At 37.8% G+C, this 21623-nt stretch overlaps 3 protein-coding genes across 3 annotated transcripts in view; 2 read left to right on the top strand and 1 right to left on the bottom strand.

Annotated features, from left to right (window-relative positions):
• The window catches only part of LOC113666811 (exocyst complex component 3), a 13953-nt gene extending 2200 nt beyond the window's left edge, over positions 1–11753 (top strand). Inside the window, exons 6-27 of the mRNA XM_089211058.1 lie at positions 237–343; positions 900–990; positions 1386–1424; positions 1860–1969; positions 2654–2767; positions 3220–3331; positions 3775–3858; positions 4270–4346; positions 5065–5160; positions 5515–5581; positions 6087–6179; positions 6285–6326; positions 6486–6537; positions 6910–6980; positions 7720–7773; positions 8139–8239; positions 8760–8831; positions 9469–9549; positions 9813–9884; positions 10298–10493; positions 10807–10899; positions 11333–11753. Coding sequence (XP_089067184.1) covers positions 237–343; positions 900–990; positions 1386–1424; positions 1860–1969; positions 2654–2767; positions 3220–3331; positions 3775–3858; positions 4270–4346; positions 5065–5160; positions 5515–5581; positions 6087–6179; positions 6285–6326; positions 6486–6537; positions 6910–6980; positions 7720–7773; positions 8139–8239; positions 8760–8831; positions 9469–9549; positions 9813–9884; positions 10298–10493; positions 10807–10899; positions 11333–11473 — 1965 coding nt within the window. The 3' untranslated portion in view covers positions 11474–11753. The remainder of the gene's footprint in view (positions 1–236; positions 344–899; positions 991–1385; positions 1425–1859; positions 1970–2653; positions 2768–3219; positions 3332–3774; positions 3859–4269; positions 4347–5064; positions 5161–5514; positions 5582–6086; positions 6180–6284; positions 6327–6485; positions 6538–6909; positions 6981–7719; positions 7774–8138; positions 8240–8759; positions 8832–9468; positions 9550–9812; positions 9885–10297; positions 10494–10806; positions 10900–11332) is intronic.
• Positions 11471–13441, bottom strand: LOC149053750 (uncharacterized). Its single transcript, XM_089211589.1, has 2 exons — positions 13214–13441; positions 11471–12684 (listed from the first exon to the last, which is right to left on the bottom strand). The coding sequence occupies exons 1-2, from the start codon at positions 13328–13330 to the stop codon at positions 12520–12522; spliced, it is 282 nt and encodes a 93-aa protein (XP_089067715.1). The 5' UTR covers positions 13331–13441; the 3' UTR covers positions 11471–12519.
• LOC113666832 (uncharacterized) lies at positions 13417–21623 on the top strand. The gene is made up of 11 exons (XM_027182625.2): positions 13417–13658; positions 14538–14643; positions 15077–15139; positions 15465–15538; positions 15855–15930; positions 16590–17604; positions 17869–18070; positions 18396–18472; positions 18555–18625; positions 20191–20290; positions 21246–21623. The coding sequence occupies exons 1-11, from the start codon at positions 13601–13603 to the stop codon at positions 21471–21473; spliced, it is 2070 nt and encodes a 689-aa protein (XP_027038426.2). The 5' UTR covers positions 13417–13600; the 3' UTR covers positions 21474–21623.

Here is a 21623-nt window from a genome sequence, read left to right as displayed (position 1 = left end):
CCAGCATTTCATAAAATAGAACAAGTTGATAGGTCTGTTAACTTACCAGGACCTTCAAGAAAGGGGTCCCAGGCCAGGTCTTAAACATGGGCCTCTCAATCCACAGAGTCCAGTGCACTAAGCGTTTGGCTGCTGCACCTCCCACTCCAATTACCTCTAGGGGTAAAAATTCATGTTAGCTGTAGTGTATTGACTTTTAGTATAAATTAATTTCTCTAATATTATTTCTTCAACAGATATCTAAGGCCTGTGAACATCTTAATCTTATCTTCACTGTTCCAGACAGTGTAAAAAAAACAGAAGCCTTGATCAATGAAGGAAAACTTCTCCTTGCTCACAAATGGTAATGAGCATTATGTTGCATTGATCATGGCAATCATTTAGCAAACCTTACTGTAAAATGGAAACTGAAATTTTAAGCAGATGGATACTAAACTGCATATGGAATGACGTATATGAGCACCAAAATAATGTATTTGAAAAGCAGCTAACCATCTAGCCTGAGTTTTGACCAGTTAGATTTGTTTTTTGGGCTAAGAAAGTGTTATTTAAGTTGGAAAAATTGCAGGCATATGCGTGGAAGAGGGTATTTGCTAGACCTTCACAGTTGTACAAATGGTAGTTGTCATAAGTTGTAGTTAAACATGGTTTCAAGCTAGACTTGATTTGTAGTTTCTTTTGCTTCAGGATTGTGTTAAATGTACCAGGAACAAAGATGAAAACAAAGACATTTAGTTTTGGATTATATACACCTAAAATTCCTTTTCCACTACATTTGATAATAACCTTATGCCCAATGTAAAAAAAAAAAAAAAAAAAAAGAAAATAAATGGATGTAAATGGATGTAAAAAAATCCTGTTGAATAGATATTAATTCTGAGCACTGTGGTCAAATGTAGTTTATCAGACTTGGAAGCCACCAGAGATGAACTCCTGCTGGAAGTTCACAAGATGGCACAGGAAGAAGAGGGTCCAAAACCTGATAAAACAGTGAGTTTGTTGTAACATTTACTAAGCTTGCAATATATACAACGACTTTAAGATATTGTTTTGCTCTGCCTTGAGCTTCTTCTCTCTGCTCCATTTTGATATGTCAGCATTTTGGATTCCATTTGTAATTGAATATAACACCATGCAGTGTAAAGAGACTGCATTTCTTTATGTATGAAATAAACTACTAGTTTCAGTTTTATCCTTCTAAAATTGAGCTGTGATTTGCTGGTTTTAATGGGACTGTTGAGCTCAATACAAGTGTACAATTACATTCTACAAAAATTATGTACTAGAAGCAATAGACAAAATGATATTAAAATGTTGAAAGAACCTTAAAGTTTGTAGTGTCAATATACCTTACTTACTCTGTGTTCACTTCTTCTCTCTCCCAGCCACTGTACCAATACTTTGATGTAGTCAAGAAGTTATCAGTAAGTAACATGTGTGACTTTATGATTTTTTTGTCTTCTTGTACAGCAAGCCACTTATGTTTAACCCTTTACACCATAACATCAGTAAAGGTATTTTCCATGCTGTTCTCCTTTAACTCCTATGAGTGACCAAGACAGAATTTCTCCTTACAGTATCAATACAATATCAACCAGAAAAGTGATGAGAATAAAGAAAAATATCAATTTTTGGGATAATTAGTTGATCCAATACTAAATTCTCAGAGCTAACATTACAAGAATTGTATAGTTGACAGTAAGGAGAATTACGAATTTGATCTGGGAGTTAAAGGGTTAAAGGGTTAAACCAAAGAAAATATTTCAACATCCAAATTGAATGGGTAGAGGAAGAAATACATCATTGCATTTACGAGATGTTTGATGAATATCCATGCAATTATTTTTCCAATTTTTCAGGATTCCCTTGGCAAACAGTGCTGGGTTGTGTTGGGGAGAGTGCTTAGTACAGTTCGCAGTGACCCGGCCCAGTTGGTGACAGCCCTAAGAATTGTTGAAAGAGAAACAAGGTATCATCTGCTTTGCATTATATTCTATTTTTTTGGATCAACTTATTTATTTTCAAGAGTCATCTCTTAACATTTTTACTTATGAAGTTTAGAGAACTTGCCAATATATGGAAAGTATTTCATCTTAGTTGATCATCTACAATTTTCTCCTAACCAGTTTAGTCTAAATCAGGATTTATCACAAGGAGAAAATAGCAAATGATCACTGTGAGGTTTAAGCAAAGAAATAATCCTTGCAGTTGGGTAGCAAACATGAAAAAATTCAGGCTTTGGTGGGATTTAACACTTTAACTCCCAAGATCTGATTGTTAATTCTCCCCTGTAGCTGCTACACATTTCCTTGTAAATAAGTTATGAGAACTTGTTGCTAGATCAAGATAGCAACCTCTACCTTATAAGTTTGAATATTCTCATTACCTGTTTGCTGAAGAATGTATGGATATTGTAGGGAGAAGTTTTATGTTAATCACTTCTGGGAGTTAAAGGGTTAAACTGTCTCTTGGGTACTCTTAGGGAATACTACCATTACTGAACTATGAAGCTACATGTTGGGAAAAAGGAAAATTTTCAGTTTCAAATGGTTGAACTTTGAAATTCACTTACAGCGCATAATTTTTGAAAAAAAATTGAAACTACTGTATTGTATCAGAAGAGTTTTAATATTCATGTATCATCTACTCACAGAGCTGATAAAAGAGCAGAAGAAAAAAAAACAAATATGGGATTTTCTGTGCCTGGGCGGCCTAAGAAGTGGAGAGATAAAGCTTTTAAGGTTCTAGAGGAGTCTGTCAGTAACAGGTTAATATGCAGTTATGAAAATTCTTGAAATTTAAAGAGAATGTTATTTTGGAATATTTCTCACATGTCACTGTAGATTCTAACTGTGAACAGGTTAAGAAGATTCTGACATTTGTTTCCTCTTCAGCTATTAATAACTTTTGTATAATGCATACTCAAGAGCAATGTAGTGTTTCTTTGTTGTATATTAATGGTGGATTTTACCATCTTGTTTTCTGCACTACTTCTCCTGTCTGTCTCTTAAATTTTTCAAGATGTACACACTATTTCGTACTTCCTCTGTCACAGGGTAACCAGTTCTTTGTTGGCTCTGGTGGCACCACTGTGCCTGGGTCACAGGGGATGCTAGCTTTATGTGTGGTTTACTTGTGGGGAGAGCCCTTGAAAGAATTGCATTTACATTTACATTTAAATTTACCTCAAGCAGTGATGACATGATTTGGGAATTTCAGGTTTGAGAGTCTTGACATGGAACTGCAGGATAGAATGGATGACAAGATGTGGCTGGTGAAACATCTTGAACGCACAAGGAAACTTGTTTTGGATGATTTGATTGTTGTCAAGGTTTGTTTTCTTACTCACCCTTATCTCATTACTGCCAAATGACAAAAATTTCATCATTACTGAAAGAAGCAATTTTATTAACTTTAACCTTTCAACTCCCATTAGTGACCAAGAAAGAATTTCTCTTCATTATGTCAAACAAATAAGTGATGAGAATTGAGAAAAACATCAATTAGGGAACTATTAGTTGATCCAACATCAAATTCTCCAAACTAACAGCATAAGAATTGTATGGTAGACAGTAAGGAGAATTACTAATGAGATCTTGGGAGTAAGAGGGTTAAGAGAGCATTATGGGAGTATTTTTGGAGAGCGAGTGCTCGGTGTTTGTGTGTGAAATGTTTGGCTGCTATCATGTATTTTTTAAAAGGAGGGAAAGGCGAGGGAGAGAAATAAATCCTATCACGTTTTTATTGTAATATTTACGTTCTTATTCGTCTTAGAACTTGTGTCAGGTTTGTTTCCCTCCAAGTTATGACATATTTGATCGCTACATCAAAATGTATCACAAGGCACTCTCCGTCATGGTAAGGAGCTTAGAAGTCACTTCATTCATTAAATCTATTTATTGACTTCGATACGAACCAGAGTATTTTCTTCAATTGTAGTTTCTTCGAATTTGCGAGTTTGTATTGACAAGACGAGGAACGTTTGATTGTGGTTACAACATGAGGGTAAATTACCCAACATCCAGAGGGCGTATATGTAGCTGGACCCGACTATCGATTCTCGATCCCTCGATCCTCGAATCTCGAAGACATTTAGGGTCGAGGGTCTTGTCGAATTTCGAGACGTTCGGGCCTGTGCGGGATATTGTCCGAGATCTTCGTGAAATATACGCGACGAGAAACAAACGATTTTTGGCGTGATTGCGTTGTTTGAGGTTCAATCGGTTTGGAGTGATTTAACGTTCACCTTATTGATTTTGATTTTGCCAGTTGGAAAGATTTGTTCTGGAAGAAAGACTTGATTCGAATGAGTGCATCAGTCTGTTAACCTGGATCAAAGAATACAAGTAAGTAACTGAAGCAAAGGAAAAAATACTGGAACATTGCTGATCCTATTAGTATGTAACTAGTATATGACGTAATGCACCAACAGAGTCTCTCTCCCGCCCCCCCCCTCCCCACTTCCGCGTGACCTCTTCACTGAGGGAATCAGATTTTCCTTTTTTTTCCTACCTTTTTGATCATCTTTGTGAAGAGCTCATTTCTAATGCAACTAGCTTGACTTTCCATTGGTGAAGAGCCAAGCTCGGAACCTATAGAAACTTTATACCCTCAGTATATAGCACTTTTAGTTAAAGGTAAGCTGAAGGCTTTCCTACTACGTATCATACAGTTCATAGGAATTTTTCCTCTCATCTTTTGCTAGCCCATTTGTTGCAGCCTGATCTTGCTATTCATCATTCCCTTAATCACTGTTCCGTTACTATTATAGGGCCTACATTTGTCTTGTGTATCGTTCGAGATATGTTTGGCAAACTGCTTTGGCAGATTATGTTCGCATTAACCTTTTGACCACCAACTAAAGAAATATTGATTTTTAAATACATTCTCCTCGTCAACACCTTAGGAAATGTATAGAGAACAGTATGGAGAATATGCATACTGATGTTAGGGTGTAAAGGGTTAAACTTTAAATTCGTTGAGAGTTGGCGTGACTGCTGGACTTAAATATATCAGAACGAAACATCATTTGACTGCGCTTGATACATTTTTTTTTTACATTAGGGGAACTGATCTTATGATGCATCCAGAGCTACAGATTGATGTTGGTTTCCTAGGACCTCTGTTATCGCCCAAAGTTGAACGGGAACTGCTAGACACGTAATCAAAACTTTGTTATGTACTTTCAAATTGTCCCTTTTACGTACTCCTCATCGTAATATGCTCGTGATGTCTCGCCACGTAATCATACTGTCTGAATGAACTTTTAAGGAGCCTAAGAGAATTGGGGTTGTAAGCAAGTAAAGAGTAGGGATCGCATGTAGTCAAGTTATAACTGGTTTCATTTTTGTATCTGATTGGTTGAGATATTTGCGCGAGTTTTCGAGACCAATGAACAGAGCGAAATCCTCGATCATTTTCGACACGAGATTGAAAGTTGTTTTTTTAGTGAAAGGTAGATTAGTATAAATTACTACTACTGTATCACAATTAATTCAACTTCTTTTTCATCAGCTACCTCACGACCACTAAAAACAACATGATGGAGTGGATGACCAGGCTGGCCGAAACAGATCTTCAGGTGATGAATTAACGTTTGTATGGTGCCGGTTTCACAGAGGATTTGGACTCCCCGGTTCAAATCAGTGAGCGGATATGGACCCCCTCTCGCTGATTTGGGCCGTTAAAAGACCGGGGGGTTCAAATTAAGGGGCGTCCAAATCCGTTAGCACACTGGCAGTTGCTGATACTTTTTTGAATGTTTACTTTTGGTCGAATTATCAGTTTGGCCACCCTCTAGCTTTAAGAAGTGATTACTCTGCAAATTCACCTCTTCATTCTAATACATTATGCAGTAGACAGGCTACGAGATTAGACAATGTTATCAGTTGAAGAGTGTTGTTTTGATGCAACTGCAAACTCTCTCAACTTATTTACAAGGAAATGTGAGGCGTTAAGAAGGGAGAGTAACTTATCAGATCTTGGGGGTTATGAGGACAGTAGCTTGCTGTTACTTTTTGTTGTTTTTTTTTTCATGGTAACTGCTGAGAGCTAGGTTTGAATATCTGTTGCGTTTCTAATTCCAGGACTGGAACAGGGACGCACCGCCAGAGACAGACATGGATGGTTTCTACAACACATCGCTTCCAGTTTTCCTTTTTAAAATGGTCGATCAGAATGTGAGTTATTCTCTTATTTTTGCAAGAAATACTATCCAAAGAACAAGATTTGGCCCTTTTTTCCAATTTTTGGCCATCCCAGTAAACATTACTTTTTTTTTTCAGCTGCAAGTTGCAGCGAAGGCTGGAGAAGAGATCAAACTACAGGTCAGCTATAGAAATGAATTATTCGCCGCATTAAACGTAAACCTCTAAAAGGGTTGTATGGTTTAGTGATGTTACACTAGGACCGAAGTGATCACAGTAAAATATTGACAAATTTCTTAAAATCTAAAGTAATACCTTGTGATTTTCTTCTTTGCTCAGATTCTGGATATTTGTCTTGAGTCTATGCAAGGTTTCCAGAGGGATTATAGAGGTAACTAGTTATTTAGATGGTAAAGTTTCAGCTTGTCTTTGAAAACGAGCTGAAAGAAAGGATCATATAAGAGAAAGATGTTTTTCGTCTGGTCACGAGCGTGGGAAAAAGAGAAAATTCTGCGTCCACATGAGGAAACGAACCTCAAACTTTCGGATTCCGCGCTCCGATACTCTACCACTGAGCCACTGGGACTCCACGGGGTACATTCATATATGACACGCATCCTGTATACTTCTTGGATCAGCTATGTCGAATTGTGTCATGTTTTTTAAATAGGATAAGAAAGATGGTAAGTTTTAAGCTCGGTTAAGATATGTAGAAAGATGTTTTTCGAATCATGTTATTCGTTGCGTGTGGTTTTATCTGTAGGTCAAATCAGAGCTTTCAAGAGCAAACACTTTGAGGACAGAATGCAGCCTGTGAGATTTGTGGAATACATAGTAAGAGTTTTGCTCAAAAGTTTGCGAAGTTAATATTTGATAGGCACTTATGGTAGTCTTGTGACACAATTTGGTGTCCCAAATTCGACACAATTCACATAGTGCAGTAGTTTTTTCCACATTATTTATTTCTTTGGTTTGTTTATTTTGTCTATATGTTCCGTATACTTTATACTAATGTGCGTGACGCAGTTATAAGAAATAATCATCCTTATCCGTATTGGTGGGAGTTACAGATAAAACTGACTTACTTGACTTCGAATAAAGGAGATAAATTTCTAGAGAAACTGTGGTGCTACGTCGGTGGGAGAACGTAACAAGTTAATTTGGTATTGTCAACTGAGTTGATAATGTCAATTGGCCACCGTTAAGAGTTTCAAAGCTGACTATTCGAGCGTTAGCCCTTCGTCAGAGCGAACGGAGGAATTGTGGATTTTGTGTGTTTTTATATGCAGACTTCGTCTGATAATAACGTGTCCGGATGTCACTGCTGGTGTACATTACAATAGTTATCGAGAGCGTATCGGAATCACTAAGATCGAACGAGTGTCAGCGACAGCGCACGAAGATCACCACGAGTACACGAAAGGGTCAAACTTTTCATCAGCCCTTCCCATTCATTTCTTTGCTCCTCGCTCATTCACACAAGTAATTTCAAAGCCTTTACTCTACGTTTGTCTTGTAGAAGCTACGCTGTTCTTGAGTTTACAACTGAGTGTGATTTTTCCCTCTTTGCTAGGTGGCCATCGTAAACAACTGCAAGGCGTGTATGGACTTTACAGATCAACTAAAGGTAGGCATCAAGATGCTAGAGTGCTTTTCGATTGAATGTCGTGAACCAAAACTAAAATGATCACAACGGCCATTGAGAAGAAAGGGATATGCCCTAACCTGCCGATGAGAACTCGAAATAAAAACTCGCAAACTTCCTAAAGCGCGGGAAAACGCGGTTACCAAGTGGTGATTGGTTTTTAACATGCATCTGATTGGTTGAGGGGTTAGCGCAAGTTATCCGGATTAATCACAGAGCGAAGGCTTGGATCAAGCGCGCACAAAATTGGGTAGCTACAAAGGCGAAGAAGTGTAAGTCTAATCGACGTGAATGTATGTTTTTGCTCTTACCTTTACCAACTTTTAACTCTTGTTTATTCTCTGTAGGAGCGGTTAGTGGCTGAACTTGGCCGAGCAACGTTTGGAGAAGATAAACAACGATCATTTAAGAGCGTCGTCGACTGCTTCGCACAGATAGGAGAGGAGAGGTTTGTGCGCTGACACAAGTTTTATTTGTCAAAATGTTGGTTACTTAAGTGCTTTTTATCGGAGTATCGTAAAACGAATTCCAAAGTAATTACAGAGGCCAATCAGAACAAAGACAAATATCTCTTTGGGAAGTAATGGTAAGCCAGAATGAAGAAGAAAAACAATTTCCTCGAGGCGCGGGAAAAAGGCGAGGCAGCAAGACGCGTTTTGTTTCAATTCTTCATCTAATTGGTTGAGAGGGCGTCGCAAACTGAGATGTCTCGACCAAAAAAATTTCTTTGAGGCGCGGGAAAAGGCGAGGCAGCAAGACGCATTTTGTTCAATTTTTCGTCTAATTAGTTGAGAGGGCGACGCGGATTAAGATGTCTCGACCAATCACAAAGGGGAAGCAATTACGTCGATCCTGAAGCGCGGGAAAACACGAGCGACCAAGTCGCGACTAACTCTTGGCTTGCATCTCATCTTAATTTTACTTATTTGCTGTTTCCAAATGAAATTTTTTTTGTTAATATTTTTCAGTGCTGGATACCTCTTGGATGAAGCATTCTTGGACCTGGAGCCTTTTTTCTCACAAATTATGACTCCCGCATGGTATTGTATTTCATGTCCAACAAACTTTGCAATTTTAATGAAAAGTTGTTCAACCTTTTAACTCCCATGAGTGACCAAGACAGAATTTCTCCTTACAATATCAATACAATATCATGCTGACAAGTGATGAGAATAAAGAAAAATATTAATTAGGGGATTATTAGTTGATCCAATACCAAATTCTCCAAACTAACATCACAAGAACTATATGGCAGACAGTAAGGAGAATTACCAATAAGATCTTGGGAGTTATAAGGTTAAAACTACATTTGTGACAAGTTTTGTATTTGGAATTAATTTCCGAAGACCAGACAACTGAAACCTTTGGTCTTTCGACGACTGTTTGGATGCTATCCCACTGAGCTTCGCAGAACTTGATTTTTATTGTTGCTATTTTCTTAGGTCTTGTTTGACATTCGTCCTCCTGCCCAAATCCTTCCTTGATTTTTCACTCCTCTGAAAACATCGCACCTTTAACTATTAAGCTTCGTTTACTAACTGAAAGAGAAAACTTCAAAGGGGTGGTGGTTGTTGGATCGTTAGTTGATCAAGGAAAGGTTTTAATCTGCTTACTCTTTTTAATAGCAGTTTATTTCTAAAGGCCTGATATTTTCTGTTTTTTTTTTTGTTTTTTTAGGATACCAAGTCCAGAAGCTGTGGACACAATAATTGTCACAATAGAGGATTACTACAATGACTTTTTACACTTGAAAGACAAGTAAACTGAACTTGAATGTTTCTTTTATAGCTTTGGGAAGTTTTAGTGCTAACGGCATGATGTCTTTACAACGTCGCGCACACCGAGATACCACTCGATGTTTTGTGAACCGGCGTGAACCGAGAAAGTGTGAGCGCGACGTGAAAATGCTTTAAAGTGAAGTGAAAATTGTGGAAACTGGTTTATGATAAAGGAGAAGACTCGGTGACTGTTTGGGTTTTCTTAAGCTGATTAGTTTTTCAATAAGACTCTTTTTTCGACAGATTTTTCGATAACCTCATGGAACAAGCTCTGAAGAAAGTGCTGCTAGAATATGTCCGTGCAATGCTGAACAAGTATGGTGTTGAATATTTTTAACTGTTTTGTATTTTGTGGACTTAACTTCTGGCATTGCCGTATTGCTTGAGAAAAGCGGGAGTGTTTCAGATTTTCATGATGGTCGGCGATCATTCACTTTGTAGTTTTGTCTGACGAAGACGTAAATGAACGCGTGGTGAAAATGCGCGCTCGTGGGGTTAAAAGGCATGAACATTACGTGAAAATTTCTCAACGTGACATTTTTAAAAATTGAATGAGTGCGTCGTGAAAATGCGCGAACTTCAGCGACGGTTCGTGAGAATCTGGTACACTAACTGATGTAACTCAAAATCTGAGATTTTGTGTGTAAATCCGCGATAGTCTTGGACCTTCCCGGCATAAGGAGGCACACCTCAACTTAAGTTTTACAAGTTCTTTTTCATTTTTCTAGGCGTATTACATTTAAGGATTACGAAGGAAGGAGGGATGCGGCAAAAAAGATCACGGAGGAATCCAAAAAGATCGAGAAATTCTTCAAGAAGTTAGCCAAAGCTAATTTGCAGCCAGAAACTCAATGCTCCGTTCTTTCCACACTTGCTGAGGTCATCAAACTTCGAGATACGTCCATGATGGCTCTTGAAATTTCGGTAACTAAAGAGCAAATCACATCTAGCTAGAATAGTTAAATTTGTTATCATTTTTGGGTTTGAGACAAAGAAAAGTCATACTATTTTATGTATGTTTATTTGTATCATAAAATTTATCTCATGATAATTTATAATAGTTAATGATAAGCTGTTTGCTAAGAATTTAAATGGAAAATGTGATCAGAAATATTGCTTATTGTCGCCCTCTTTGCAAGATAGGAAAGGTAATTTTTGAATGTTCTCAGCAGTCATGGTTTGTTATCAACATGACATTCGGTTTTAAGTTTACTATGCCGGTTACTTTTCTCCTCAGGGAATTGCCAACAAGCACCCAGACTTCAAATCTGACCATGCCTTGGCCCTGTTGTTGATGAGAGGAGATCTTACCAGGACAGAAGCAAGACAGGTGTGTAGAGGATTAATCTCTCACAATCCTAAGCACAAACTTTCAGCTCCTCCCTCTGGGTGAATTAAGTTGACACATTGTGTCTTGGTGGTTAACTTGTTGAACTCCTAATCTAGGGTTCAAGCCCTGTCTGTGTCCCTCTTTGAAGTTTTTCAGACAAGATTTATAATTTCTGCATTGCCTCTCTCAGCCCAGGGAAATAAGTGGGTACCTGAAAAATGTCAGAGAAATCTGACAAATTCCAGGTGGAATAAGCATCCCATTTAGGCCTTGGTTGGTTGAAGGATGAGCAGTGCCATACACTGGATAAATATCTGTCTGATGGATAGCACCCTTGTTTTATGCAATGGAAATGGGATGAGCTGTAGCAGTTAGCTTCAGGCTTTCAGTTGTCAACCTTAATGTTAATTTTTTTTGTTGTTATTTTTCCAAGTTAATTATGGAAACTCCTCTAGAAGGCAGACAGGATACTTCAGCTGATGACCCTGCTGCATTTTTCATTCAAATCATTGTGCCACCATCTGTGTTGGACAAGCTGGAAACATTGAGAGAAACAATGATGAAAAAGAAATGAAATTTGCATCAAATTAGCATGTAATTCATTACTCTTCTTCACTCTGTGTATTTTAAAAAAAAGTTCATTTTACATCTACTACTCTAAACAGGAAATTAAACTTGCAACATGTATTTTGGGCTCCAGACATTGATCTGCCACTTTTTTTTCTGTGAAGATGTCAGTAAAAAATAAGTCTACCATAAAATTGCTATTAGAATGTGGAAATTGTTTATTAAAGATAGTTTAAGTGTTACTGGATCTGTATCAATCCACTTCATTAATAAAAATGAAACTTACAGTGTAGTAGATCTAAACATCTTTGAAGCTCTTGAGGACCCATCTTACAGTCCCTAAATTTACATAACCCTATGGGCCCCTTATTTTTACAAGAGCATATCTGGCTTTCCCGGTGTTTAGTGACTTAGGACTCCCTTGCTTCCCCTTTTCTGCATTCAATCATGTTCTTCCTGGCAGTTAGCTGGTACACATGACCTTTTACAGAGGCAAATAAGAGAGTTTTCCTAAAAGGGCCCTACTATTCTGAAGACTTCTTGTTTTATACATCAGGGCTCAGTTGTTCAAAGGGAAGATAGTGTGATCTAACAGTTAACCCTTTAACTCCCATTATTGACCAAGACAGAATTTCTCCCAACAATATCAATACAATATTAAGCAGATAAGTGATGAGAATAAAGAAAAGATCACTTTGGAGATTAGTTGATCCAATACTGAATTCTCTGAAATAACATTATAGGAATAGTATAGTTAAAAGTACTGGAAGAGCTACAAATTTGATCTGGGAGTTAAAGGGTTAAATTGCTATCCAGTGCATAAAACGTACTGCAATATCCAACAGATAGAGATTTATCCAGTGGCTAGCATTATCCACTCTTTGAGGAACAAGAGCCCAAATCTCTGCACCAGTCCTGCAGAGTCCTCATGAAACTAATTCTCCCAGCCAGGTGAGAGGAAGGAGAAGACCTCGCTGGTGCTACCAGAGTCTCTTGAAAGGGCTTGTTTAGCCAGCTGCATTCTAGAAATACTTGTTTTGATGCTTGATAGTGTCATCTCTTAGGGTAAACAGTTTTTGGCATTTTAAAGGCTGATTTTCTGCCGGGTGGTTGGGCATAGTTCCATGGATACGTAGCATGTGTTATAGGGGTTAAATACGTGTGCTTCTTGATAACAACTCTTCCCAGCTGACTGTACAAAAACTGACTTTCTGGACCCTTGAGAAGGAAAAAAACAGACGGCTAAGTCAAGCTGATAAGGTGGACGAGTTAATTCTGGCAGTCAAAAGTCAAATGTCAAATGCTTGGTACAGGTTGGCATAATCCAAAAGTCACAATTTCAATTATATTTGTAGTCGGTTTTGAAACAAGCATTTAGCATCTCGGGTCGTGAAAATGTGCATTATGTTCGATCGTATACCTTTTTAGAATTTAAAAATTTTAAAACATCAAACACATCGAAATTTTACTGACTGGAAGCGAAGAAAGGCATAAAAATAAGAGTTATTCCGATATATTAAAGTTCACATGGCAACCAGGTGGACAATCGGACATGGTTTGATGCTACTCTGGTTTAAAGATCTAATGAATGTAACCAAGAAGTTATTAGAGGAAGCACTAGACAGGATTGTAGAAACGTTGGGACTATGAATTGTAACGTCTCGTAACATTCATCAAATCTTTAAACCAGAGTAGCATCAAACCATGTCTTAGAGTTGTTCCGTTTAAAACAAAGCTTTTAAAATACCTTGTGATCTTGATTTGTGTGCCTTGGTAACGAGCGATTTTCGTGTTTCTCTGGTTTGCTTTCCTGCCTTTGATGAGCTCTGTAAGTTCGATCGCATAAACACTCTTCCTCAGTCATGATCCTGTTTACTTTGTCAACAATTTAGGATCTATAATTTTGAGAAGAAACCCTGCGAACTGTACATCGTCTCCGAGTTCAATCACTCGCTGTAAACAAAAGAAGTGCCAGGCGACTCCTTGGACCCAGTCTCTAAACCGCGGGGTCAACATGGCGGGAAGTTTACACGATGAATGTATCGCTCCAAAAGTTTTTATTCGCTGAACTTAAAATTTGGTTCCTTTAAGCTTCAGATGGAAAGGAACCGGAGTGTAGCTTGGATAATTTCTAATGGAGTCATATTCTCTGCTGGAAAAGCTAAAAGAGACCATAAAAAGAGATTTCCAAGGTAAGGTGTAAATTGTTCATGTTATAGAATCAACATACAAATAATACTTTATTTTTCTTAGGTGCATAGAGATAGTCTAAGACCTTATTCTTTCTCACGGCCCCAGAAATTAATCTAGCATATTTATCGAAAATATGCTATTAATCTAAAGCTGTCTGCCGTAAAGAATTTCACTTGAGAAAATCTAAAACACAACTGCAGCACTTTTCGAGTTTGTAAAAAAAATCGAGATAGAGATATATTATGTCGAGTTTTTCTCAACTTCTTTACAAACTCGATCACCAGCTCAAAAAGAGCTGCAGTTGTGTAAAGAATCTAGATGGGATCTAACCCTGAGTTCATGGTAACTCTCCTTGCCTCAATTAGTTGAACAAATTTGTAAGAGTTTTCTACCGTGCCTTTTAGGTCCATCTGTTCGGTTTTAAAAGATTAGCATGCACCCAAACTAAAGCTTTAATAGAGTTTAACCAATAGTATAGAGCAGGACAGGAGTTCTTCTGCATTTATCAGGCCTACACAGGGAAGTGCAAGACACCTGCTAGAGGAGAAGTGAAAAGAAAATTTTCCCCTTCCCTTGCACATCTCTTGCCTCTTGCTTGCCTCCTGCTTGCCTCCTGCTTGCCTCCTGCTTGCCTCCTGCTTGCCTCCTGCTTGCCTCCTGCTTGCCTCCTGCTTGCCTCCTGCTTGCCTCCTGCTTGCCTGAAAAATGAAAAAAAAGAAGCCCAATCTATGAGTTAGGCTGACCATGTCTCTACATAAGGGACAAGAATGTTAAAGCTCTTGTCTTGACTCTTTGGCAAGAGTTGTACATCATTCTGACTTATGCATCATTCATTATTAGTATGCATTGATAAAATTTGATCGTTTCGCATTTTCCAGATCTCAGTGACAGATGTACAGAGTCTGATAAAAGGGTTTGGTGCTTGGAGAAAGAAAATACTCAGATAAAGGAGCAACTCAAACAACTTCAAGATGAAAATAATCAGTAGGAATTAAATTTTAAACTTAATTTTTAACAAAGTTGTATGACCTCAGTTATAGAAATGCTTTTGGTTCAAAGCAGCAGAAACTGAGAGTATGTTATGAAATTAATAGGATTTCTAATTTTGCAGAGATTGAGGTGCAAGATTTGCAGAAATTTAAGAATAATATCTGTATGCTGGAGGGAAAATTATTCCACTTTCTGTTTGACTCTCAGGAAGGAAAGGAACCATAAATTCTTGAACTCAACTGTTACTACAATCATCAAATATTGTATGAACAAAATGTGCAAGTTTATATGTATCTCCCATATGGTTTTCTCAGGATATCCATATTTTGGTTACAATATATGTTAATAATAATTATTAGTTAGATAAGAGTATTGTTTAGATGCTGATTGTGTTTTCTTGTTATTACTTTCAAACTATTGCCTCAAGTCTTAAAGAAACTTTGGCAAAGGTCGAAAAAGAGCTGGCATACAAGGATGAAAAGCTAAAGAGGTTAGAGTAGAAAGATGGGTTGAGATGATGGACTTCTATCCATTAACACTTTAACTCCCAAGATCTCATTAGTAATTCTCCTTACTGTCTGCCATATAGTTCTTGTGATGTTAGTTTGGAGAGTTTGGTATTGAATCAACTAATATTCCTGTAATTAATATTTTTCTTTATTCTCATCACTTATCTGCATGATATTGTATTGATATTGTATTGATATTGTAGGGAGAAATTCTGTCTTGGTCACTCACGGGAGTTAATTCTTCCTCCCCTTTCCCTGCATGTATGCTTTTCGTTTTACATCAGTTTTGTGACAATAATATTTCAGGAAATATGATGAACTGCACAGGAAAGAACAATGGTGGGACCAATTTCGAGATGAAACTCAGCGGAGGTTTAAAGGTTGGTTTTTACATTCATGATGATATCAAAGTCTTAGACTTGGTCAGGAAATTAAATATTTGGTAAAAACTTTATTTACCTCTTTTCCTTGATTATGATTTTGCATTTATAGATACTGCAATCTTCGAATAGTTCTTCTCTTTTTCTGTAAATCCCTAGAAACAGATTACAATATTATTACCAAATGAGTGAATTAACTAAGTATAATGAATTAGGCTGTCGTGTTAGTCTGTTTGTTTTTCTTTGTTAGAGAAATGGAATGGTTGTTTGCGTACAACTTCTGTTTAAATGTTTTTTCCTGTATTTTGCTCTACAGCAATGAAATCATATGGAACGTTCCCTCAACACATCCTTGAAAAATATGTAAACAAGGATATTTTCCAGGAGTTGATGTGAGTTGAAAAATCTGTTACTTACTTTTGCATTAAAGTAAACCCAGGTTGTAGTCCCTGTGTCAATTTTTGGAGGACTAAATTCTAGTTGGCTAATATAAAACTCATGAAATAATTTGAGAGTGAGGGGTGCTAACGAAGAAATTGGTAAAGAGGGATAAGGAAGACTTCAAGTTTGATTAGGTAACATATTTGTCATCTTTTGTTTTAATCCTTTAACTCCCAGATCAAATTTGTAATTCACCTTTCTGTCAACCCCACAATTCTTATATAATGTTAGTTCAGATAATTTAGTATTGGGTCAACTATTTATCCTCAAAAGGATAGTTATTTTTTTTTATTCTCATCTCGTATCTGGTTGATATTGTATGGATATTGTAAGGAGAAATTCTATCTTGGTCATTCATGGGAGTTTAAGGGTTAATCCTCTACACCCTAACATTAATATCCTTATTAACGATACTATTATCTATAAACATTTCCTATGGGACCAATAAGAAGAATATGAGAGCTTCTTTGGCCAGCAATACTATCCTAAATTCTCATAATTTATCATTAATGCTTGTTTTGGGGATGATACTGTAAGCAGAAATGAATTTGATGTAAGTTACTCTAAGGGATGTAAGGGCTATGAAACTTTTGTGAATTTGTGTCCTCAGGAATAATAATTCTGTTAGCTCTTCCTTATACAAAGAAGATTGCCTCGTGATCAACAAGAGGAATGGCAAACTCTCTACCCTTAAAAGCAAGAAGAAGGTTAGATACAACAAAGTGTCAGCCTCGCAGTCGACTGCTGCAGAGGAAGTGAAAACAAATTCTCAAGACAAAGACGAAACACACATCAGTGAAACTGAAGAAAAGGAAAAACTGATAACCGATGATGACGAGGTTTATCCTGATAACAATGAAAGCACAAAACTTTACCATCATTCTCCACCTGATCAAAGGCAAGGAGGCAATATTTCTGCTCATCCCGAGGTTCTTGTTCAAGAAACTGAGGATGTGTACACAGAAGAAGTTGGTGATGGTTTCGGTTGCTTTATAGGGGCACCTTCTGCAGCAAGTACTCCTCTTGCTGCCGCAAGTTCACTTCGTTTTGATTATGATAATGTTGACGATGGTGATGGTAATGATGATGATGATGATGTGAGTGTCGGTATTCTAGATAATCCAAAACAATATCCGAAGGATGAAACTATGGATATTTTAACTAATGTTAAGTCGCAGCTAGCAAATTTGCCTAAATCAGATTCACAATTTCCAGTTGACTTGTCGTACACACAGCCAGAATCTCCAACGATTCCAAGCCGTACGCGTTCTCTGCAACAAGACATGAACCTGACTGCTGATTGCTCAGTGTCGCTTTTGCCTCATGGACTCAAGGCCGAAGAGGAATCTGAGAAACAAGAATGCAAACCCAATTTTGATTCTAAATTGGTTGAGGACAATGTTAAAACAGAAATCGAGAATGAACAAATGGAAAAACAACCTCCACCAATGAAAGCTGCAAGCACTTGCAAAAGCAAATCAACCAAACAGACAACTTTGGACACAAACTTTTTCAGCACGAAAGGAGTTTTGAGCAAAAATGATTTTACCTCTGGGAAGAGAAAGAGGGACACTTCAGGGGAATTTTATGATCAAAAGTCCCATGGAAAAAATGAAGATTTTAGGGTTAGTTAATTATTTACTTTTACGTTCAGTGTTTCAGTTAAAGTCTTTTTCCGTCAAAACTAAGACAAACTTTTCACTTTTGGCGAATTTATGATTGTGTCGTTTAATCTAGTTTGACGATTTTACGCATTAAGTAGCGAAACAGCGCAAGACCATGGTGCAATTATTGAGAGTTTATTGAAAACTGGTGAAGCGGAATTAGCACGGATTAGTAAGGATAACTTTGACAGATTCATTATTTTTTTGGAACCATGTATTTGTTAGGGGGAAAAATTTAAGACTTTGTTCAAAGTACCTACGGCGCCACCGCCAAAAACACCCGAAGTGATTCTACTGGAGGAATTTCCTTCACGCAGAGCTGATAAGAAGTCTTTTACCACTCCGTTGGGCAGCAGTGGAGATATCACAGGGCTGTACACGAGTGGTATGGACCTTTTTGGTAATATGGATGAACATTGCTCATCAGGTAATCACTAGAATTGAAGAACATTGCTTTCTTAAGCGCTCTGCGATTTGTTAAGAGCTCGCGCCGCTTTTGCAACCAATCAAATGCAGGACCGAACCAATCGTGACTTGGTCGCACGAATCGTTTCACTCGGGCTTGGACATGATCATGTAATTCTTCTTAGATTCTTCACGGGCTTATTGTTGCATTTGCATTGCTTTCAACCTCTTCGTCGATTGTGTCGAATCTGAAATTAATTCCAATGTGCAAGTAGCGGCTGAATCTTAGGTTTTCTCAGTTTTCTTTAGTTATTATTTTTGCTGCATGTGTATCTTTTCATTGTTAGATGTGCAACAGGACAGTGAAAAAGAAGGTCTTTGCCTGGAGAACGACGGAAAAGAAAATTTTACAGGCAAAAATGAGGTACTGACTGAGCTAATAGTTTGGCTATACGCACTTTCACCAAAGTTTTAAATAACAAATTACCTTTTTTTCTTATAAACAGAAATATAGCAGTAAGTCTTCGCAAGAAAACAGGCCGAAAGATACGAATGAGTGTTCAAAAATGGGAGTCAGGTATTTGGTATTTGAATTTATCAATTCCATCCAGTAGTTGAGCTAACGAGACATATACAGGTGTTTTGATAAGCTTTTTTCCATGGGGCATTAGGCGGCTGTACCCGGGAGAGGTCTGTAAGTCGAAACCTAAACACGAGCTTGCTCGTATGCTAAACGGAAGGCGGTGAGAGGAGTAATGGGCAGCGGTAGACCGCTGTAAATCAGCTCTTTATGAAACTTACCCCTGCATACGAGATATGCCATGATGCTGATTCGTATAGCTACCAGAACTTCCTCCCCTCGGATGAGATGCTAGTCTATACTGGGTTACCCGTGGTCTCCGTGAAGGTTTGCAGTTAGCATAGGTAACAACATGATTTCGAGTGCAATTTGGTGTAAATACGCACGAGTAAATTTTTTCAAAGACGACAAAATTGTACGAGACCGTAGGGCGAGTGCAATTTGTGCAAATTTTACAAGTGTTTATTACACCAAATTGCTCGAGAATTCATTTTATTAGTTTTTAATAATGTACATGAAAGAACATCGCAGAAAGTCAAGACCGACGAAATTTTGAAAGCGTGCGCGCGCTATTTGTAATTTGCACCTGTGTTACAACTTTGTAATCGTATTACAAATTTGCACGCGTGTTACATGAGAATGCTCTCGTTTTCAGCCAATCAGAAGCGCCTTGCTTTTTCATGTACATTATTACAGAATTTACAGGTAGGCGGGAAAAAGCCCTCTGAGTGTTAGCCTACGTGTAGCCGCACCCTTCCTCCCCAAAGGTGAAACAGAGGCGCCTACATTTTACCTTTGGGGGAAGGGTGCGGCTACACGTAGGCCCTCTGAGGGTAAGTTGTATACAAGTGACGAAATGATCCTCGAGGGTGGGCTGCAACTGAAGAAACTGCGGAAAAAGTAGCTTTAACCCTTTATATAGTATATATATTCTCCATACTCCTCTCTATATGTTTCTACTGTACTGACAAGGAGAATTGATATAAAGATCAAAACCTCCAAGGCAGCGATCATTTCCTTTATTCTCATAATTTTAATGAATGGTTGAGCAGTATTACTGTGAGGAGAACTTAGATACCGGTTACTCTTAGGGTTTAGCCCTTTAACTCCCATGAGTGACCAAGATAGAATTTCTCCTTACAATATCAATACAATATCAAACAGACAAGTGATGAGAATAGAGAAGAATATCAATTTGGGGATGATTAATTGATCCAATACTAAATTCTCTGAACTGACATTACATGAATTGCATGGTTGATAGTAAGGAGAATTTCAAATTTGATCTGGTAGATAAAGGGTTAAAGGGTCAAGAGATTTAGGCCTCGACGAGATTCGAGCCCATGCCTTCTAGGTACTAGTTCATTTTAGCAGCAAGGCCACATTTTGAAAGTGAGGCAAATTTTTGAGAATTCTTTGTTCCCATAAAGGAATGCTTCTCTTGGATTTGTCTTTCTTCCGACATATGGCTTTTTAGCTCAGTTAAAAATATTGTATTAAACGCGTACATCAATATTATTATTGCTAACGCTGGTGAATCATTCCCTCCTAAATTTGACTAGGAATAATGACGCTAAACCAAATTATAAATACGTAGAAGTTGTCCGGAAGAAAGATGAAAGAGCCAAGCTGAACGGCTATAAATGTCGTGACTGCCAAGAGGTAACATGCTAGATTACTTAGACAGAAAAAAATAGTCCACTGAGTGAAAAAGTGAACTAAGACATTCCATGCTGGAATTTGGCCCAAAAGGCACTAAGTACAGGAAAACTTAGGCACGAAGAATACAGGAATTTTAAAGGCTTTTGAAACGAACAAAACATACTAAAGAAGCAAGGCAGATCTTTTCATCGGTTTTTTTTTTGTGGAAGTAATTTCTTCCTTGTATAGGGGGAATATGCATCATCAAGAACCTGTAGATTACTAAATAAGTTTAAAGTTAATAGTGTTTCAAATGGTATTTAACATGACAGTGGAGATCTTCCTAGGAAGACCTTATTCCTGTTTTCTCGTCACCATATTCCTACCAATAACGTAGCTCCACTTTAACCTAACCCTCAAAATGTCAGCTTTTTTATCCTTTACGGTGGCCAATTTACGTTTTCAACTCAATTGTTAACACTAAATTACCTGCTATACTCTCCCACCGACGCAGCACCACAGTTTCTTTAGAAACTTACCACCTTTAGACCTAATCGCTGACGAGAGGTCATGAAAGAATGTCTGTTTTGGTTTAAGCTTTACAAAAGTTGGAACATGTGACCTGTTTTTCTCTCATTTTTGTTTAGTTTGAGAGCAATAGTTAAAATCAATTCAGCCGTTGGCGAAATTTATTCCCTTGTTTTTGTCCTTTTTTTAAGGATTTGTATTGTATTGGCTAATATGCTGTTCTTCACGATGGGCGACTTTTTTTCAGTCTGTGCGTCAAAGTTTCGGTGTTTCGTGACGAGTCAGTTAGAGTTGAGAAATGTCAAGCCGATTGTTGACAGTGGTCTCTCGAGTTCTCTTTTACATATCTAGATAATTTCATCTGTTTTGCAAATGTGATAAATTAGGTTTTGCTATTGTGATTGCCAATCGAAATGCGCTCCAAGACAGATATCCCTTTTCTTTTCAGTACTACCAGGGCCTTGATCTTCCCGAAGATGAGCTGAAAAAACGTTTGAAGCACTGTTCTCGTCACCGAGCGAAGTTTTCACCACCCCCGTCCACTCCGCCAGGCTTTTGGAATTTAAGCTTTCCGGATACCCAAGAGTATATGGCTAAGGGCTATTTAAAGACTGAGTCGGAAGCACCGGCTCCGAAGAGACTTCGGAAAACACGACGGAATAGGATCGCAAAGTGAAGAGTCTTTTCGAAGATTAACGATGAATTGCGAAGTTGACATGAAGATGTCATGATCGCTGATTGCTCGGGTTATCCGTGTGGTAACGAAGAAAACTGATTGGTGGAAGATGATACGAGGCATAATACAAATATAGAACTGTATTGTGAA

This window comes from Pocillopora damicornis, chromosome 1 (assembly GCF_964200805.1).
Source record: "Pocillopora damicornis chromosome 1, jaPocDami1.2, whole genome shotgun sequence".
Classification (NCBI taxonomy): Eukaryota; Metazoa; Cnidaria; class Anthozoa; order Scleractinia; family Pocilloporidae; genus Pocillopora; species Pocillopora damicornis.
This window is presented reverse-complemented; position numbering and strand designations above follow the sequence as displayed.